This window comes from Taurulus bubalis (assembly GCF_910589615.1).
Source record: "Taurulus bubalis genome assembly, chromosome: 4".
NCBI lineage: Eukaryota > Metazoa > Chordata > Actinopteri > Perciformes > Cottidae > Taurulus > Taurulus bubalis.
The window spans coordinates 17552918-17569604 of record NC_136592.1 but is presented as its reverse complement, the minus strand read 5'-3'; the positions used below and the strand labels follow the sequence as shown (position 1 = coordinate 17569604).

Here is a 16687-nt window from a genome sequence, read left to right as displayed (position 1 = left end):
TTGTGGGTTCTCACTTCCTAAAAGTGTCCGTTCATACTACTGCAAATGCAAAAGCTTCCATCAGTGAGCCAAAGACTTAATCCCTCTTGTGACAACTCATTCGGTGATAGATAGTAACCTAGTAGATTACATTCTTCGGTAGGTACATTGCATTACAATGATTGCTGCTTGACTGCTGATACTTGCACAAGCAGTTGGCTAAACCAATAAAGTTAACAACTCCTGCATGCACCTTCTTTAACATGTGATAATTGCTTGACTTGATCATAACAACTTCAGAATGTAACCTGTTCACTGTTGTTGATTTCCTACATCAAGCAGTTCTTGTTCTCCGAAACAAAATGAACCGAAACCAAATGTGACTGGAATGTTTTGAAATACATCTAAACCTGTGTGATTATGAGGTTTGCCTTGAAACATGGTTGACAATAATACAGAGTGTATGTTTGGGCTAAAACACACAAAAAATGAATTGAAAAGTCTCAAAAGTCAATGTGTTTGTAACATTTGAATACATTGTTCCTCCATGTATTTTGTTTTATTTTCTATTCTCAATTATGTATATTTCTTTGTATAATATATGACTTTTAGTATAATATATGACTTTTAGAGAAAGCAACAGAGCATTCAACGTACTGAGTTGTAAATATATGCCCTGCACTCTCTTTCAACTTTGAAAGAAAGGAAAGGAAAATAATGATAGAAAAGACGAACAAACTAAAAAAAGACTAAATAGCGAGCAAGAAAACTGCTACCACCGTAATGACAGACTTACCAGGGGCTCAAGATCGTTGATATCCATCCTGACACCCGTCAACTGTGTGACAGATAGCTCTAGGCCCCACACACACACACACACACACACACACACACACACACACACACACACACACACACACACACACACACACACACACACACACACACACACACACACACTCACACACCCACACGCCTACCACTTTGAGTATTCTACTCTTGTGGGTGTACTTACATCCCAACAGATAGTAAAAGTGAAGAGCACATGCACACACACACACACACACACACACACACACACACACACACACACACACACACACACACACACACACACACACACACACACACACACACACATTGCTCACCTTGAGATGTATTTGCCCAGAGCGAATCCAGGAGCATGGTGGAGCATGTGTTACAAGATGACAGACGTCTGGTAGAATGTCAAATTTTAAAGGAGGGGAGAGAGGGAAGAGCAGTGGATAAAAAAGATACTGCCATTAGGGGGAGAAGGGATAGAAAAGAAAGTGACACAATGAATGGAATATGATTGTAGGCCAGTTTGGCAGTACTGCTAAAGTGACACTCATGCCAGAATGCAGTGTATTGAATCAGATTGAGAGGTCGGGAGCAATAAGAAGAAAATTGAGCACAGTAGGAGCAGGGACAATTTGAAATAAGAAAAGGCCGAAATAGAGGGATAAAGATAAAGAAACAAGGAAAGAAACAACATGTGTGTGTATGAGAAGCAGTCGTATGTAATATAATGTTACAAACAGCAGTGCTGCTCTCTTTGATGTGTACCTCCTGCTGGTTTCTTAACGAGTATGCATGGATCAGTGTGTTTGCATCTACCTGTGTGCCTCCACTATTTGTTTTGCCTTTCACAATTAAAGATTAATTACACAATAATTACCCTCATGACAATTAACTGTAACAAAGGAAACAATATAAATACATTTATACTTTATGTTGTATTTTGTTTCTCAACACAACAGTGTCAATAATGGACACTTGTAATTTTTGATATTTTTTTTTTTTGCTGGTCGACATGGCCACATTAAATTTGCTGCTAGTACTTCTTTTAACCTTGTGTTGTCTTCAGGTCAAAATGACCTGTGTACGAGTGTATATGTATGTGTGTTGATGGGTCATTTTGACCCGAAGATAACACAAATGGCAAGTTAATATGATTTGTCAACCTGTTAGAAAGTAGCCATTGCGTACATTTTAAGTATGGCCTTTATGTCTATACAACATAATAAATCTGTGTACAGGCTGCAGACTCATTCAGAGAGACACACTCACACTCTCACACACACACACACACACACACACACACACACACACACACACACACACACATACACACACTTATGTTAGCCCTAACCACAGGTCTGAAAGAGGTTATTAAAAGTCATAGTTTAGAGACAAAGATGTCAACTGGCAAATTGTCAACTGCGACATCCTGCAGTATTACATGAGGCTGAACGTAGCCACATTACCATAAACATCCCGTACAGAATGTTCCGATTTGTGTCACCAACAATCTAAAAATCAATGATGCATTTTATTGCCATTTAATACCACCTCACAACCACCATATCTGACTGTCACCATGTGGCATGTTGACATAAATTATCAGCATAAAAACATGGCTGTGTGTGTCATGTGTTACAGAGATCGAACGGGGAGGCTGTGGTGATCCTGGGGTGCCGGCATTTGGTCGTCGTAGTGGTGATCGCTTTCAACACGGTGACGTGTTGACCTTCTTTTGCCAGTCGGCTTTTGAACTAGTGGGAGAAAGGACCATCACATGTCAGCACAATAACCAGTGGTCTGGCAATAAACCCAGTTGTATCTGTAAGTTCACACAGTCTATACAGAGATATTTATGTTTGTGTTGATTGTTTTCCCGTTAATTTTGCATTTCCATTATTGCCTTGTTTTTTTAATTGTTATATCTATTTGTCTTTGTTTTTTTGCTTGCGTTCTTACCCAATTGCATATCAACTTGACCTCTTTCCATCCTGCCTTTGTTCCTTCCTGTTTGTAGTTTCATGTTTCTTCAACTTCACGGCTCCATCAGGGACTATATTGTCCCCCAACTACCCAGAGGAGTATGGGAACAACCTGAACTGTGTGTGGTTGATTATCTCTGAACCGGGTAGCCGCATTCATCTCCTGTTCTCTGACTTTGACTTGGAGCCACAGTTTGACTGGTTGGTGATCAAAGATGAAGGTAAGTGTATCTTAATATCTTAGTTCCTCAAATAACACCTCAGGAAATGATATATGCATATTCTAAATTGCTGAAATATCAATGTGCATACATGTCATTTTTCTTAAATTGTTAAAATGGTCAAATAATCTGGAGGTGCACTCTTTCTCAATTAAGTCTATAACCAGTAGGTAAAGGTAACTTCAGATTGGGTTTGGTTGAGGAATAGCTAGCTGGCAAACTGGATGGAAAGTTGGAATATGTATTTTATTATGCACTTTTCCAATACACACATAACACAGGGTAATTTGATAACTCTTTGATAATTGTAATCAAAGTTATTGATTTAGACTGAATCAACTAAAGCCCTTGTTTGACTGCCTGTCATTAAAGATGAGATTGTGCTAAATTGGCTGGCTTTAAACCTGTCCCTCTGCAGGGATGTTTTTTGGAGCATGGTTTTGAAAATTGCAGAGCAATTAGTGCTGTTCCACTGGGCAAACTGAAATCAAAGTTCTTGCTTCAAAGTCTTCTGGTTTGTTTCGCTTGGTGATCGATCACTGGTGTCACATGGAAACAACACTGTATGTCTTCTTTTCAGAAATTAAAACGTATTTTATAACTGACATGCCCTCTTAAAAGTAATCAAGATTTTGAAACACGATATTTACTGCCGAAAAGACCTCTGGAAATACACTTTTTCATTAGATTAAGAAAGTTAGAAAATGTTGGTGAACTTTGAAGAAAAAACTAAGTAAAATCAGTCTATCTAAATCAATCTAAAAGTGCATTTAGTTTATACAGTACACCAAGACCAAATTAAATATGGCAGAAGTTGGTTTTGTCACTCCATGAACAGGTGTTGATTTGTAAATACCTTGTAAAGAATCAGTAGCCATTACTATGGCACCCATTACATTATTACTAATTGGTGTTCAGAAGGTGCAGGTGCTACTGTACAAGTGTGCATCATTTACAATTTAAACTTGACTGCTGCGCCACAGTACTTAACCGGCTGACATAAAATAAAAATGAGTTTACAAGTAACATAACTCAGCATTGCAATGGTGTGGTAATTAGCAATCATTGATACAAAAAAAAGTAGATTTGGGAAGTTATTTTAAGAGGTAGATATAGCCATTTGAACAAGTGGATCACTTCTCAACTGATGCTTATTCGTCATTGATAATATACACTGATGATTAATTGGCATTGTCTGAAATGATCTCCTTATGTCACACATTCAAATGTAAAACATTTGTATCATTGTCATCAACAAGTTTGCTGTTATGCAGCCAATTGTGCGACACTTGTATGCCTTTAAACGTGCATACATAAGAAAGAGATGCTTTAGTCGAAAAGGAAAATAAATCTGCATCTTAATGCCATAAGATTAAAGTTTATCTGCAGCAGAGAAACCCAAAGGCTTTTCCATGCACCAAGGAGTTTATGTGACCTTGACATTTAAGACTTTCATCCCTGTATAATAGAACAATGAAATACAAACCAATGGCAAGCAAAATTGAACAGAGTAACTGCAGTAATAACCCATAAATCACCTGAGCTGGGAAACAGTACTATAACATCCAGCTTACAAAATCTGATAAAGTGTATGCTTTTGACCAGTATATAAATGGTTAACATAATCAGAAAGCCATTGTTGTCATCAAATAAAAGAGCACATCGTTATAGACTGTTAAGAAAGGCATGTCTGTGAATCTCTCCTCTTAGATAAGTAAGTTACTCTTTCAGCTATTGTTGCATTCTCTTTTACTCCTGGTGTCCTGCCTGTCAATGCAATACTGAATATGTGAGAGAGCTTTTGGGTTGCTGAAGAACAAAGTGAATGGTGCTCAGTTTCTATGTATCTTAATTTGAGACTTGGGAGTCCAAAACTCCTAAGTCAAGGGGGAAATGACAAGAAAAGTTTCTGTAGGATTGTTCTTGAAGAATCCCAATTTTGGCTCCAGTGTTTTTATCACTAAGGTGTTCTTGTATCTCCCCTTCTGTCCTTGTCGGGGTTGCCAACTCACACTGCTATTCATTGCACCTTTTGTTGTTGGATTCTTCCGAGGATTTGAACATTATTTGAAATAGATATTACGTTCCTAACGATGTATTCTAAATCACTCAATTAATCATGCTGATTGCTCTATGTTATATTTAAAAGATTGGAGGGATCAGGAATAATCTGAAAGTGTCGATACCATTCTCCTCAGCCATGATCAATATCTAGTACCGTAATCTTTTAACATGTAAAATATTCTGGTCTATCTGATCTGATATTGTACCTGTCATTAAAATGTATAATTCAAAAGTAAAGTATAAATCAATAGAATATCATACAATGAATATTGAACTCAATGACCAGAAGAAGTAGGTCTTACCTTATTATTGCAACAGCAAATATATACACGCAATCACGCAAACTCTGTATGGGCATGGATTACCAGGACTGGATTTAAAGACTGTCAGACTATGAAAAAAAAACATGATTGCAGATGCCATTGGGTTAGTTCAAGCATCACTGAGACCACAGAGTTGCTTGAATTTTTGAGAGTGACCTTTTAAAATGTAATCAATGAACGGACCAGAACACATGACCCCACTTCAAACCATTTGCTATGTGAGTAGATGGCCCTTAGTGGAAGAACACAGGACATATTGGGTGGCAAAAGCCATGATGAATATCACCAGTGTTCTCCTCCCCGTACAAAATTGCAAGTGTTTTCTGATGAATCACAGTTTCTGCTGCAGCACCAATCTGCTAGACTCCTGGTGGGCCATCAGCAACAACAAGCATTGTGTTAGTTCTGGCAGCGAACTGAAGTTGTGCATGCCAATGGCTCATCAGCATAAGTTGACATTTATAATCGCTGATCACACTCTAACTACATCGCATTCAATGGCATTCAATCAAGGCAATAAAGTGGTCTTTATAACCTCACAATGTCGCTCACATACTTGTGATCATTATGGCGCTGCTGCTGCTGGTTAATCTTTATTTCTACCTTCTATAAACTGCTGTTACTGGCTGCGGCGATTGATTTCTCTATCAACCACCTCAGCTTCCTCCTGTTCATGTGTCTTATCGCCATTGCTGGGGATGGCATTTCTTTCCTTGTGCATTATGTTTATTCCATATCTCACTGATAAGGGCCTGCTGGGTTCTGTTCTGTGTAGCCCTTTAGGGTTATATTATGCTCCCTACTGAATCTGTCGCTGCTGTTTGGATCATTTGGGAGCACCCTCAAGAGCAGTGTATTCTGCCAAAAAAGTGTGTAGTTGCAGTAAATGATACTATGCTGTGACACAAATGTCTCAGACAGAAATGAGGTGATGCATGGTTACAGCTGCACAGGCCCGTGGGGGACGGGTAATGGTTTCAGGGCCATTCAATTGGTATACAGTGGGTGCTTTAATGACTATAGAGCGATGCCTTAATGCCAGAGCATATCTTAACATAGCAGCCAGCTTCAGCCATTCATTGCAAGCATATATCTCTCAGGGGTTTGATTGGTACTTTGAACAAGATAATGCTCCCTGTCATGGTGACAGAATTGTCTAGGAATGCATAGCTCAAGATACCTTGAGGTGAAATAGCATTAATGGCCTGGACACCACAATTCCCTGATATCAGTTTCTTTGGGATTCACTCAAATGCAGCTTCTGTAGAAAAACGCATGTACTCATCAACCTCTGCCAGTTGTGACACTAGAACTCCACAGGTACGTCACGAAGTCACCACCGAGACATGTAGGAGCTGTGAGGACTAAAGGTGGTCCAATGTGGGGCTGAACAGGGGTTTGTATTTACAGGTCACTGAGTGAATATTTCCTGTTGTTAGGTTGGTTGGATCCGATGAAAATAATCCTGTTTTGATGTACAGCTACAACGACATTCATGAATTGTTACAATTTTTGTGTTTTCTCTGTATATTTTCATAAAACAAAATGTGTTACTAGAAGGATGTGCATCCCACTTTAGGACACTTTTTTTTGTTATCTTATTATACAGTGAACATTAACAGATGGTTGCAAAAAATACCAGGGACGATGTCAAATTGCCTTGTTTTAGCACAGTGATGATGTGTTTCATCTCAATAATCTCAGAAAAATACCTAAACCTGTAAAAATACTAGTTATCCTTTTATGGCCTTAATATAAACAGTGTTTAGTATCTAAAAATCATTGTTTTTCATTATCTTAGAATGAGTAATTTATTTCTACATCGGCAGCAGGTCCTCTTCACAGAGTCCGCCATGTTGTACTACCAAGTTTCTGCAGTAACCCAGAACGGAAAAACAGAACACTGGCTCTAGAGAAGGCCTTTTGCATTTTTACTGCAGGGGTATTCAGTTGGATGCAATCTGCAACCTCACCGCTAGATGCCACTTCAGACCCAAAGCTTTCAACAGCAGATACAATTTAACTCACTGCTGTTGGTTAAACTCCCAGTAGTGTAATGAAGTAGCCAAACCAGGCTCCACAAGGAACAAGCTGCAACATTTAATTTAATACAACATACAGCGTCAATATTTTGTCAATCTGGAAGGAAACATTCGAAGCAACATATTGATGCATAATGCATTTCTTTTGCATAATGTTTTGAAGCTCTAAATGATTTTATGTGAAGCACTTTGAATTGCCTTGTTGTTGAAATGGGCTATACAAGTAAACGTGCCTTACCTAAGAGAACTTAATAAAGTGAATTGAATGGGTTCTTTTCACTCCATTAAATTCTTTAATAACATATTAAGTTGCGCTAATTTTAACAAGAATCGTAAGACCTATTGAGTCATATCTAAGCAATTTTTTCCCAACCCTAATGCCGTGTTCACACCGGACGCGCCACGAATTTGCGGCGCGACCAGATTACATGTAAAGTCAATCCACAGACGCGCCGCGAATTGGCGATTTATTTGCGTTTGAGGCGGCGCGAACAGAGCGTTTGACCTGGGGCGAACAAAGCGAAGGATGCGGCGCGAATTCGCTTGAGTTGAATTCTCCCAACTCCGGCGGAGAAATCGCGTGACGCAAAGTTGCGGCAGCCAATCAGCGTTGAGAAGCTCCGCCCGTCACCACCGCCGTCTCCCCGTTGCTGATTCAAACTGCTGCTACTCCGCCATAACCAGCGCTGACAGCGGCTTCATTGAGACGCTGTTGTGGGACTACAGATAATGTTATAAACCCAGACACCATGGAGTTTGATGTTCCGACATATGTGGAATTTACACAAAAAGTGTGTGAACACCCTCGTTTCACTCACGAATCATCGCGCCGCGGCAGTCCGGTGTGAACACGGCATAATAACACTTTATCTCTTGAGGTCTCAAGGTTTTTTATTTTTCCCTTTTATAGGAGTCCTTCACTTTCCAAGTATGTCCTTGGCCTAATGTTATTCAGACGGAATTCGATAAGCACCATGAAAACGTGTCTGTAAAAAATTGTTTAAACTCTGTTCTATTTCAGGCCTGTCTGAGCCAACAACATTTGGGACGTTCTCGGGAAAAGATGTTCCATCACAGATCGCCTCGAATGGACACATCATGAGACTGGAGTTTCAATCTGATCATTCTAATACTGGAAAAGGCTTCAATATCAGCTACACCAGTATGTGTTACCTACCTACCTGTTTGTGTCTGTCTGTTGATTAGATTTACTGACATGTATAATTTATACAACTTTTCTTAGAGGTCAGCTCCTCAGAATAGAAAAACAGGCTTATTGATAGATGCAAAAGAGTGTGACAGTGTGTGATCGTAAACAAAGACAAACATACAAACATGTTCTCACCTTTTCTTAAAGCACTTGCCATCTCTGTCTTGCTGTGTTGTTGCTATTCTTCTTGACTGATTGCTATTTCTATGTCTTACTCATGCTTTACTTAATTGAACCTGTCTCATTGTCAGCTTTGAACGTGACCATGCACCCTGTTCTAAGTTGAACTACTGCATGACTGATTCTGATTCATTCTTTTTGATTTCAATGCGATTTTGCACCATTTCCCGCCCTGTCTCCCAAATGACCTTGTCTCTGACTTTCCTTTGAGAGGTTACATTTGACAAGTAAAAGTACAAAAAAAACATATTGTCTCTTCAGCTCCACAGAATACAAAGTCCTACCTCTAATCCTAATGCAAACAATTTTCTCCCTAATCCTAACACAAATTAGAAGCAAAAATATCCCATTAGTCAGTTTTCACTCCCAAACATTTATATATATATATATATTTATTTATTTATTGTAGCGACCCTTGGTCAGGAAAGCTACTAGATGTTGTCTTGTTTATTGTGTCATTTATTATGGAACAATACACAGGCTGTGGGCCGTAGCCTACGCCAAAACAACAGTAAACACCGTGAAAACCTCTTAACATGCTTCACACTCTGCTCCCGGTCATAGCCTAACTCTCCACACTGCAGCAACACCAACAACAACATCCCCCCTCACTCGCTCTGCCAATCACAGGCACGCCCATGTGTCCCACCCACCCTCATATGTAGCCACGATGATTGACAGGCCCCACAGCCACACAGCTCATGAGACCTTCACTGACCTCCTAAACCAAGTAATTGCAATAACTAATCCTCAACAACTTCTTCCTGTAAACAATAACACTCATAACATAACAGATTAACATTACACTCAGTCCGGAACAACATTTTGGATTTGGTCTACACCACACACAAAAGAGCGTACAAGGCCTCACCCTTCCCCCACATAGGACTCTGAACACATCACCATCATGCTAATGCCAGCATACAGACCCAGAGTGAAAGTCTCCAGAACTGTTCTGAAGCAGGTCCGGGTGTGGCCAGAGGGCGCCTCTTCGGCTCTCCAAGACTGCGTTGACTCAACAGACTGGGGAATGTTTAAGCAGGCAGCCGCATACAACAACCACACAGACATTGGGGAGTACACAGACACTGTGACTTCTTACATTAGTAAGTGTATTGATGATGTGACCCTATAAAGACCATCACCACTCGGGCTAACCAGAAGCCGTGGCCTGTGGCAGGGCATTCAGACCATCACAGACTATACACCCTTCAACATCCCTGGTCGTGTGTTGAAGGACTGCACAGAGGAGCTTAAGGATGGCTTCACAGATGTTTTGAATACTTCTCTGAGACAAGCTGTTGTTCCATCATTCTTCATTGCCACCGCCATCATACCTGTGCTAAAGAAATCCACTCCGTCCTGCTTTAATGACTATCGTCCAGTGGCACTTACCCCCATAATAATGAAGTGCTTTGAACGGCTAGTCATGTCACACATCAAATTCATTCCCTCCCCCCCCTCCACCCTGGGACTCAACACCTCGCTGTGTAACTGGCTGCTGAACTTCCTCAGTGAGAGGCCATAAGCAGTATGTGTCGGAAGCAACACCTCGAGCAGCATCACACTGAGCACGGGGGCCCCTGAGGGCTGTGTGCTCAGTCCACTGCTCTTCACCTTGCTGACACACAACTGCAAAACCACCTACAGCACCAATCACATGGTCTCATCACCAAGGATGATGAGACCCACTACAGGAAGGAGGTCAGCCTTCTGACCACGTGGTGCAGAGACAACAACCTCCTTCTGAACAACAGCAAGACTAAGGAGATTGTTGTTGACTTCCAGAAAGGCTACACCCAACACCCACCACTGACCATCAACGGTGCTGACATAGAGCGAGTCAGCAGCACCAAAGTCCTGGGAGTGGACATCATTGAGGACCTCCTGTGGACAGCCAACACAAAATCACCGGCAAAGAAAGCACAGAGGCGCCTCTACTTCCTCCGCAAGATGAGGAAAGCAGGACACCCCCCACCCATCATGTGCACCTTTTACCATGACACCATTGAGAGCATCCTGACTGCATCACTGTGTGGGGCGGAAGCTGCTCGGACTACAACAAGAAAGCCCTGCAGCGCATAGTGAATGCAGCTGGACGGATCATTTGTGCCTCACTCCCCTCCCCTCCCTCTCCCCTCCCTGCAGGCGATATATAACACCCGCCTCACCCGCAAAGTGACCATGATTGTGAGCGACTCCTGCCACCCCTCACACTGTCTCTTCAGGAGATACCGGAGCCTCCGTGCTCCCACCATCAGACTGTCAAACAGCTTCATCCACCAGGCTGTCAGGAAGCTGAACTCTCTCCCCTCTCTCCCTCTCTCCCCCTCTCCCACTCCGTCCTCTTTTAGACTCATATGTCTGAATGCTGCTAAACTCCACTCCATGTCTGACTGCTGCTACAATACAGACTCAGAGTTATTTATATATATATATATATATATATATATATATATAGATATAGATATATATATATATATATATATATATATATATATATATATCTATATCTATATATATATATATATATATATATATATATATATATAGTTTCTTAATTTAGATGTTTTCTAAATGTTCTTTTTTTTAGCTGTTTTGCACTTTATTATTACAATTCACTTTATTTTGTACAGGAGAGAAACGTACTTTCGAATCTTCTGTATGTTTGCACAAATGGAAGATTTGACATTAAAGCTGACTTTTACTTTAACTTTGACAATATAAATAAAATGTATTTATTGTCAACTGTTGATAAATACCTAATTTAAAAAAAAATGTAAGTTTTAACTTTAAGTCATATCATTTTTGTTGGTGATTTAAGAAATATCAGGCATCTGTGTGCTGTTTCACTAATTTGGCATTTTAATGCATATATGAATATCAATTGGTATTGCTGTGAGTATATATCAGTATGAGTTTATATGAATAATGTTGTATAATGCAAATGTAAACTTTGACACACCATAATACATTTTAATAATGTATGACTTCAAAAGTTAGGGTAAATTACCCCTCTCGGATAAATATGTGTCACATATAAAGATTTACTTATATTATCAATGATATATTTAGATAAGGGTGTATTCAAATAGTAATTATCACTGTTGTACTGTTTACAAAACCATAATCTCTATTACCTAATTTAAAAACATGTAGGTTCCCATCATTTACTATTCACAAATAATTGTGGGTTTTCTATAACAAATACTTATTTTCTTTCACTCAACTATGAAATGTAAGACCAAACAATTTTATGAACGGTTATGATTCTGCTCTAATATATCGCATTGTTTGAGATGGATTGCATTAACCACAGCCGAGCCGCAGCGCAATGCATTTTTGACCCGCTCTGAGCACGTACTTTGTACTTGTTACAAAATTACTCCAAAACTTGCTTAGAACCAAGATACAATCATTCATTGTACACTAGGAAAACGTCACACTGCACCCCCTTGAATAATCATATATTGCCAGTACAAAGCTACACCTTGCTATGCCCTTGCTTGAAGACAGCCCTTTGCCACATAATTTTCAACATGAATGCTTCACGCTTATTGAAAACAATTACAAAAAGCTGACCCGATCTGCTAAAATTTGTTTTGTCCGATTGGAGCCTTATACTGCCTTTCACTGTGCATGCTGCGGGATTTCTGACTCCTCACTCACTACTATTAAATGGCTGGCCCCCAGCCGCTAGGGGCCACTAGTGATGACACTGCTGAGTACATCATTGCCCCCCAGCCGCTGCTCTCCAGCCAGAGACACAGTGGAGGAAAACCATAGACTATATTTCTTTGGGTAAAACAGTTTGTTCACTTTTATTGTTTTGGACAGTGTGTTAGGCTAACAAAACTACACACACAGCTGACTGCATTGCAGACACTGAGACACTGCTCTGTGCCAAGGGACACAGTTCGTGCGTGCCTTTTTGATGGGCATCAACCTCATGTTATGGCCATTTTACACCGGGGTTACAGACCTAAGATAGAATTTAGACAAATACCTGCACAGACATCTGCATGGATTAAAATGAGAGCGTATCTGTTGAGTTGTGTCAATTCAATCATACAATATAGTCGTTGTAGACACACCTGGCGGAGATCTGCACTCGACTGAATGCCCCTGTCTGGTACTATATTTTCCCCTCCTTATTTTCAAAACCATCATATTGATCTCTATCTTTCACGCAGGCTTCTTCTCAGTTGTTTTGCTTCTCCATTCACACACAATCTTGTCTCACACTTTGTTTATCTGAAACAGTCGCAGTACAATCTCTCTTCTCCCTGCTCTGAGTTAACATGTATCATTTGAATATTTTGTCTGTTGTAATTTTGTCTCTTTTCTCATATGTATGCATCTCTCTCATCTTTTTATCCTCCCAAACTTTTCCACTACTTTTTACTGTCACTACACTTTGGTGTATGAAAGAGTGTGCATGGCTATTTTTTGTTTGCTTTTGACTTTTTTATGCAGTATGTGTGTGCATGCACATGTTTTTGTATCCATCTGCCGGTGTATGTAATATACAGTATGTGCAGAATCTTTGCGTATGTTCCCTTTCCTTTCTTGCTCTCATTTTTTTCTCTATCTTTATTTTTCTCTGTCTGCTCTCATTTCCTCTCCATCAGTAGCTCATCAACCTGAGATATGTCCAATCACTGGGCGTGTGCTCTGGGAGGGATCAGGTTAATCTCTGGAATAGGGACGATATAAACTAAACATGATGGGGTTGAATCCACGTGAAGATAATTCCATTCCCATATTTCCATCTCAGTAGAGATGTCACATTTACTGACAGTGATTTTCACTTCTTTTTAAGGGGGTATTCAAATAAATTGAAATATATTGTATAACCATTCAAATAGCCATGCTATGGTCTGCTTTTTCTCTTTGTTATCTGTCCCATTTTCTCTCTTCTCTCTACATTTATTGCATTTTTGCACTCTCCTATTGTTTGTTGTTGTTGTTATTTTTATTTTATTTTTATTTACACCTTAATATGCACATGCATACTTGCACTCTTGCACTTCTACTGTTTAAGTTTAAGTTAATTTAATTTAATTCCTAAATTAATACTCTGTTATTCTTTCTTTCATACAGCTATTTTATTGTTGTTGTTATTTTTATCTTTATTCTATTAGTATTATTATTGCATATATCTTTCATCCCTGTTGTTTTTATATCTTATCTTATTTTCTGTGTAAATGGCTGCTACGTGACACTAAATTTCCCCTTAATAAAGTATATATTCATTCATTCATTCATTCATTCTTCTCATTCAGTTGCAAGGACGTTTGGCTTTATTTAAGTTTTTTTTGTGTATTAATGGTTTATTTAGTTATTTGTCTATTGGCTGCTATTTTAACTTGTCTTTCATTGTTATTTCTCTACAGCATTTGGGCAGAATGAATGTCATGACCCAGGAGTTCCTGTCAATGGTCAAAGGTATGGTGACCAATTTCAGCTTGGCAGCTCTGTGGCTTTTCGCTGCGATCAAGGATTCATTAGGACACAGGTAAAAATCTGATATCTGTCTTAATCTACTATAATAAAGTGTTCACATAAAATAAATGCAGATGTTCATTAGAAGTATTAACATTATTAGCATGCATATTGGGTGTTTGTAATAGCAGTACTAGTAACTGTACTTAATGTGTTTCTGTATAAAAAAGTACTTCTGATTGGATTTACTTGTATTTATGTTTATTTCTTAATTTTGTTATTTTCTCAGCTTGTATATTATCCTAAAAAAAAGTACCATACCTGAGTATCATATCCTTTTTCCAGGGGTCTGATCAGGTCACTTGCATCATCCAGGAGGGAAATGTTGTTTGGTCGGCCGCTGTACCTCGCTGTGAAGGTACACACACAGACAAACTGTTTACTATGTACATGAGCAATGGCCATTTATTGGAAATGTTGGACTTGCCAGAATATAGGGTGACAAAGCAGCTTAAGTGTGCTTATACAATTTAGGACTTTCACTACATTTCCTCCTCTAATCGCTTTAGCCTCCAGCCTCCCCATACGTATTCAGCTTGTTTGCACACATCTTTCACTCTCAACAATAATCTTAAATGAGATTGGCATGAGTTCGACTGAAACTAATTCAGGGAGATGCAGACTCCACTATACAGAGATGTATCCATAGTGTGCAAATATGCAACTATTTGGAAGTAATAATAAAAGGACAATGAATGTGCAATTATTTCAACACTTTTTAAAGGGTAATGTTATCCACTGGCCTGTGAGAATTTGTGTGTCTTTTCTGTATCCCCTCCATCTTGATTGTATTGTCTAAATGACATTATCAAATGTTGGCTGTTGTTAATAAATAGGATGGAGGAGACAATCCAATTTAATAGGGCTGTCACCTTATTGAATCTTGAGTATGGGACAATATTATCCCTCCCATTGGACAGGGAAGGATAATTATGTTTTATTTCTAGAATTACTTTCTCTTGTGCATCCCTTCCATGCTTACCATAGCTTCAGTGTGCACAAAGCGGGTTAAAGAAGAGTAATTTTCTTGCTTGCTGAAAATCTGGAGTTATGTTAGCAATCAGAAGGATGAAAGTATCAGCAACTTGAGAATAGAAGAAGAAGAATAGAAGAGTGTGAAAGAGCACTGGATAATAAAAAGATCATGAACTCCAGGTCTAAAGTTGTTTTTAAAGGATGTTGATATACTTGCTAGCTTAATATGAGTGCTAAACAGGCCAGACCAAAACTCATACACATTAACAAAGTTATTAAGTATTTTATTGATATGAACTGAAGCTAATTATTGCAATTTAATGTGCCGTGATTTAGATTGTGGGACTCTTATATATAAATGTGTGTCAAGACCTGCCAGCTATGCACAGTTTTTTGAGTTGCAGGGAAATGAGGAGTCATTTTCTGGCATCATTTGATACATACATATATACTGGATTTGCTCTATAAATTATTATGCTATAATTATTTTAGCCCTTTTTCCAACATGAGCATCTCAAATGTGTTTACTGTAGCACAAGATTGCCACAGCATATTTTCAGAAGGTAAATGTTGATGTATGAACTATACATTTAGAAAGGATTAGAGAGCTAACCTAAATTGGGAAGATGATGAATCTGCTAACTCGATGTGATATGAGCGTTGCGCTTATGCAATAATACTGTTGCAAGAAAAAGTGATTAATTTCTCTCCCTCCGTGGTTGTGTGTTTATTTCCCTGTAGCTCCTTGTGGAGGCCACCTCACAGCTCCTACTGGTGTTCTGCTGTCTCCTGGTTGGCCCTCCTTTTATAAAGATTCTCTCAACTGCCAGTGGGTGATTGAAACACAGCCAGACCATGCTGTGAAAATAAACTTTGACAGGTTAGTGATTTGGTTATGTAGGTTTAAGTTTGCTCATCAGTTACTTAGAATATTTGTCGGATTGTTATGAGTTGGATAACATGGTCATCTTAAACCATGTCTGTTTTTTTACACTTCTGTCTAACAGCCAGTACATTAACAATATTGTATATAAATATATATAGTCAGTCAAGGAGTTGGTCAGTCTTTCAGAAACATCATAGATATAAATCACACATGTAGATAATTGATGTTGGCCTTTAGTTAATTTTTCTCTGAAAACAAGCCATAAGCAGATGCTGTGTAGCCTAAAATTGCTAAAGCTGAAATTAGTTATTTGGGGAATTGATGTAAAGGCCAAATTATCTTCATTGCCTGTGAGGCAGGTCATTCAGAATGTGCTTTGTGCTGAGGCTAATTGTTCAGTTGGCTGGTTAGATCTGTATGTGATTATCAGTGGTTCCCAACTTTTCCTTTTCTATCCAGGACAAGTAGTTAATTGCATTAATGTAATATTTGTCTTCT

General features: G+C 39.0%; 1 protein-coding gene across 1 annotated transcript in view; it reads left to right on the top strand.

Annotated features, from left to right (window-relative positions):
* LOC306735565 (CUB and sushi domain-containing protein 1-like) overlaps positions 1 to 16687 on the top strand; it is a gene marked incomplete at both ends in the record, with an annotated part of 394295 nt that overhangs the window by 258871 nt on the left and 118737 nt on the right. Inside the window, 6 exons of the mRNA XM_079217050.1 lie at positions 2443 to 2625; positions 2819 to 3004; positions 8455 to 8595; positions 14220 to 14341; positions 14614 to 14686; positions 16045 to 16183. Of these exons, the coding sequence (XP_079073176.1) occupies positions 2443 to 2625; positions 2819 to 3004; positions 8455 to 8595; positions 14220 to 14341; positions 14614 to 14686; positions 16045 to 16183 (844 nt within the window). The remainder of the gene's footprint in view (positions 1 to 2442; positions 2626 to 2818; positions 3005 to 8454; positions 8596 to 14219; positions 14342 to 14613; positions 14687 to 16044; positions 16184 to 16687) is intronic.